At 33.9% G+C, this 4,800-nt stretch overlaps 1 protein-coding gene across 4 annotated transcripts in view; it reads left to right on the forward strand.

The window, feature by feature from the left end:
• The first annotated feature begins 334 nt into the window (after positions 1-334).
• The window catches only part of cnpy1 (canopy FGF signaling regulator 1), a 12,769-nt gene continuing 8,303 nt past the window's right edge, over positions 335-4,800 (forward strand). The window contains exons 1-4 of one of the 4 annotated variants that reach the window (XM_016273730.1): positions 335-577; positions 697-735; positions 2,069-2,177; positions 4,313-4,428. In XM_016273730.1, coding sequence (XP_016129216.1) covers positions 727-735; positions 2,069-2,177; positions 4,313-4,428 — 234 coding nt within the window. In that variant the 5' untranslated portion in view covers positions 335-577; positions 697-726. Of the gene's footprint in view, positions 578-696; positions 788-2,068; positions 2,178-4,312; positions 4,429-4,800 lie in introns of all 4 variants that reach the window. The other 3 variants (XM_016273722.1, XM_016273748.1, XM_016273740.1) reach the window with 3 other exon arrangements.

Below are 4,800 nucleotides of genomic sequence, written 5' to 3' on the forward strand. Positions count from 1 at the left end.
GTTCAAATACAGCTAAACCATGAACCCCCATTTTAGTTTAGCCTGAGAGTAGTTCTGTTATAGTTTGTAGAAAGCAAAAATGAAGGATGTTTTATTAATTAATTAATTTTATTGGAAATTTTCCTTTCATGGAATGATTATTCATATTAGTGCGGGTACAACAGATGATTCCTACCAATGCTTGATTGTCACATGGCTGGAATGTTTCCCATTATCTGGTCGAGTGGTGTCTGTCTGGGAACTTTCTAATCCGGGTATTTGATGTCTAGGCATTCTTTGCGCTCATTGGATAAGAGTCAGAATTCTGTCATTTCATTGGATGTCGCGGCTGTCAGTTCTCAGAGCAGCCAGCAAGGTTGCTGGTCGTGGCAGCACGACAGACCGGCACGTAGGTTGTCGTTGCTTTTTGTACAGGAAGCGCATTTGTAATTCATTTTTCAGACGGATTGTTGGGAGTTTTTGTGTAAGCTATTAGGTACCGAATTTGTACCCTCTTTCGTCTCAGTCATTTTTTGTAGCAACGAAAACTTTTACCCGTGCCTCACTCACCTCTTGTTGGTCACACGTAGCGTCTCAGGTAAGACAGTAAACACTTCGACTGTTCATAATGTGTTTGTTTAATAAACTTAAAACGACATGTTGGCTACTATACCCTATCCAATCCTTAATATGTAAGTTGTTTTTCTTTTCTTTTAGCTGCTCATTTACTCACACGAACCTGAACAAATGAAACAGGTGGGGCAGGTGCACCAAGTTTTACTGAAGAGTATTCTGAGCGCACTCTTGGGTGACACCTAACAGTTACTCGTTTATGCTGCATGTATTTAGACGATGCATCCTAACCTATTTAAGCAACAGATGCATATATTGCGATGAGTCAGTTATTTGGTTATCAGAACATAAGTGTTCAAAGGAAATTACACAGTAGATGGACAAAAAGTGTGGTGTTGGTCAATTGGGGGCGCTAGTTCATTCAGAACTTAGTCCCTAAAGTTTTCAAAAAGTTAACCGAATGAAGAGCAGCAAAGCGTATTATGCATAAAACACATGTTTTAAAACTTGGTCACTATTCCAACTGGGCTTGTGTATATTTTTTGAAATCTCACTTGAGGAAGATGCAGCATACTTTATTCCCCTTACACACTATTACACACTATTCTGTCATTATTCATAAGAGTTTAGTAATGTTGACACACCCCATTACCTAACAGTTACTCGTTTATGCTGCATGTATTTAGACGATGCATCCTAACCTATTTTAGCAACAGATGCATATATTGCGATGAGTCAGTTATTTGGTTATCAGAACATAAGTGTTCAAAGGAAATTACACAGTAGATGGACAAAAAGTGTGGTGTTGGTCAATTGGGGGCGCTAGTTCATTCAGAACTTAGTCCCTAAAGTTTTCAAAAAGTTAACCGAATGAAGAGCAGCAAAGCGTATTATGCATAAAACACATGTTTTAAAACTTGGTCACTATTCCAACTGGGCTTGTGTATATTTTTTGAAATCTCACTTGAGGAAGATGCAGCATACTTTATTCCCCTTACACACTATTACACACTATTCTGTCATTATTCATAAGAGTTTAGTAATGTTGACACACCCCATTATTGTGTCAGAGAAGCTTCTTGTTTGTTTAAAAAGTTATGCCAAATGAATACTTATTGTAATTGTGGCATTTCAAAGATTTGTCATTCTTAAGACACCATTGATGTATCATGGTACCATATTCATTATTCATAATTCGTTATTAATTTATCCCATATTTTTGTCCATACAGGGCTGTGTGAACATCAGACACTGTTTTTAATATATGCAAAGCCAATACACTCAAACCGTTGACTAACTTGTGGGTGCCAATTTGCATATATTTGTATGATAGCTAAGTGTTTGCTTAAGTAAGATCTTTTAGACAATCTTACAGTTTGTTCACTCAGACTGGGCTTTCTTATGTTGGTTACTATCAGCTTTTTGTGATGAATATTGAGTATAATTGTTCTGTGAGTGTATATATGAAATGGAATAAGGCAATTTCAATTACCTTTACAATGTTTTCCTCATTCAGGAGCTCAGCATGTCACCATGGATTAAGCAGGTTTGCCTTGTTCTTGTGGCAGTGTTCATGTTGTCCAGTACAACAGAGTCAAAGAAGGATGAAGCGTTGTACTGTTCAGGTAAGTTGATGTTACATGGCGTTTCTAAATAAATAAATAATACACACACACACACACACACAAATTACTTTTAATGTTGTTGTTAGTAATGATTGAGCTGGTAATTACAACTATTTCTAGTTGTTTAGTTTCTTTACTAGGAGTGTAATTTTTATCTCTTAATTTTCACTTTCTTTTAAACTGCCCCGCCATGTTTTTAAACATTTTGTGACATCAGTGCAGATAAAGGGGAGCATGCGCATGAATTAAATGGGGATTTATTCAGAATCATGAAGTAGTTTGATCAAGTGTTTATATGGCTAATATTTTCTAAGTGACTGGTTAAAGATATTCAAGGTTTTTCATAAGGGCGTAATTCAGAATTAAGAATTATTAAGCTGTATGTAAACAGTCACTTTTGAGGAATTTCTGTTCTGTCCCAAAACCTCATGATTCTAGTTGAGCAGTTTTTCACTTAATTTATCCATTCAACATTTGACCTTACTATATATTTTAACTGGGATTTTTAATATATATATATTTCTCCTAGTGCAACGTGTTGTTTCATTCAGGTTAAAATTTTTACACTGACTAAAATGCCTTGTAAACAATGCAAATCCTTCCCTTTGTTTTTTTTTTTTGTTGTTTTTTTGTTTTTGTTTTCTGTTTTTTAATGACATTTTTAAAAGAGTTTCTGAGGCAAACAACCACATGTTCAATGGTAACTAATTGTGCTTTAAAAAGTATTGTATAAAAAAGTATTTAAAAAAACAACAACTCTATTTTAGATGAACTGTTATTGAGCCTGCTGAGTTAAAAACTTAAATATTTTAAAATAAGTGCTACTGATTTCCTTTCTCTTAATATCATCCTGGAAATATGTTTTAAAAATGTGTTTTGTGCTTTTAAGTGGTGTCAGCTTCAGTTTGATAAAGTACTTGAAGTGAGCTCTTAATAATAAATACATATTTTCATGTTGCTTTAAATTGGATTAGTCATTTGGTGTTTTCCATAACGTTTTAATAACAAACTTTTTAGAGTTTTATATACATCAAACCTTGCAGTATTATTTATTCTGTATTCTATTTTTCAGATTCACAATTACTTGCAGTTCTTCAAAACAATAAAACTTAACATAAGCATAATCATATTTAAGTGCTATATTGCATTGATAAAGTTTGTGCAAGTTTCATTTGTTTTTTCCAAGCATATTTAGATCTTAGTAATGATGACTACAGTATGCAGTACAGGTCTTTTTTTCTTTTTTTTTTACTGTTATTTCCACTTCTGGACATATTAGGTTATTACGCTTATGTTTTTATTTTTTTTTGCTTGCCTTCAATTATGAATGGCTAATTCAGTTTTCTAAACTAAATTTGTCTTTTCTATCATAAATTAAGTTATTCTGACTAAGATAAGCAAATATGTCTCGTAGGTTATTCATTTTACTGACTAGTTTTTCATATGAATAATCGCTATAAAAGGCCAACACTGAAACAATTTCTACTATCTTGTATTTTAATAGATTTCATTTCTTACTTTCAGAGGGTTCCGAAGTTAATTTGAATGGTAAATGTACAATTTAAATGTGTATTCCATTCTGGTCACTTTGCAGGACTAAGATTCTTTAAAAAAAAAAAGCCCTGTTGGTTTCTATTATGGAATAATATTGCTAGTATTACAAAATAATCAAACTTGGTGAAACTAATGCTAGGACTAAGCCTTTTTGGAAAATCAAAGGGCGCAAAGCTTGGTTCACATAAATCCTACTTTAAGCTCCGCCCAGGTTTGGCAGTTGCCATGGTAATATAGCAAGCATGACTAAGCACCAGTAAACTTAACATTTTACCAGAAGCATAGCTAGTGCATTTTTTGCCATTGCCATTTTTCCATTAAAAAGTACATGCAGCAATGCAGGTAAAAAAAAAAGTGTATATTTGGCCATATGTATTGCAGTACAATGATAGGCTGCTACAAGTTTTTTTTTAAATATACGTTTCCTTCTATTTCCTGCTGGTAATGTTCTGATCTGTATATTGTCGAGATGTTTTCATCCAAAAAAATGTGAATCTTTTTTCCCCTTTTTCACCACGATTTGATTTTTAAATGATTAAATCGATTGTAATGACTTTTTTTAATCTTTCTTTCTTTTCTAGTCTGCATGGCGATTGCAGAGGAGATTAACTATTCAGTCAGTCAAACTGATCCAAAAAAGACGATTCATGTTGGTGGATTCAGACTTAAACCCGATGGAAGTCTTGCGGACAAAAAGGTATGATTCACTGTTGAGTGCTCCAGAATCAATTTATCACATTTATCATTATCAGTGCATTTACAGTTTCCTCTAAAGTCATTTCCTCTTCATCCAGGATGATTCTGACAGGCAACTTGGGGTATGTCTTGCTCAAGAGCACAATCTTGATAGTGATAAATTGTGGAAAAGTTAATCTGTAGTGAAGGTAGAACTTGCATCATTCCGGTTTGTGCCCCAAGTTTTCAGTCTTTACCACCACTATATGTGACCCTGGTCCACAAAAGCAGTCTTAAGTCGCTGGGGTATATTTTTGGCTATTGCTACAAATACATTGTATGGGTCAAAATGATTGATTTTTCTTTTATGCCAAAAATCATTAGGATATTAAGT

The sequence above is a fragment of the Sinocyclocheilus grahami genome, unplaced genomic scaffold (genome assembly GCF_001515645.1).
Source record: "Sinocyclocheilus grahami isolate Dianchi unplaced genomic scaffold, SAMN03320097.WGS_v1.1 scaffold5.1, whole genome shotgun sequence".
NCBI classification, from domain to species: domain Eukaryota; kingdom Metazoa; phylum Chordata; class Actinopteri; order Cypriniformes; family Cyprinidae; genus Sinocyclocheilus; species Sinocyclocheilus grahami.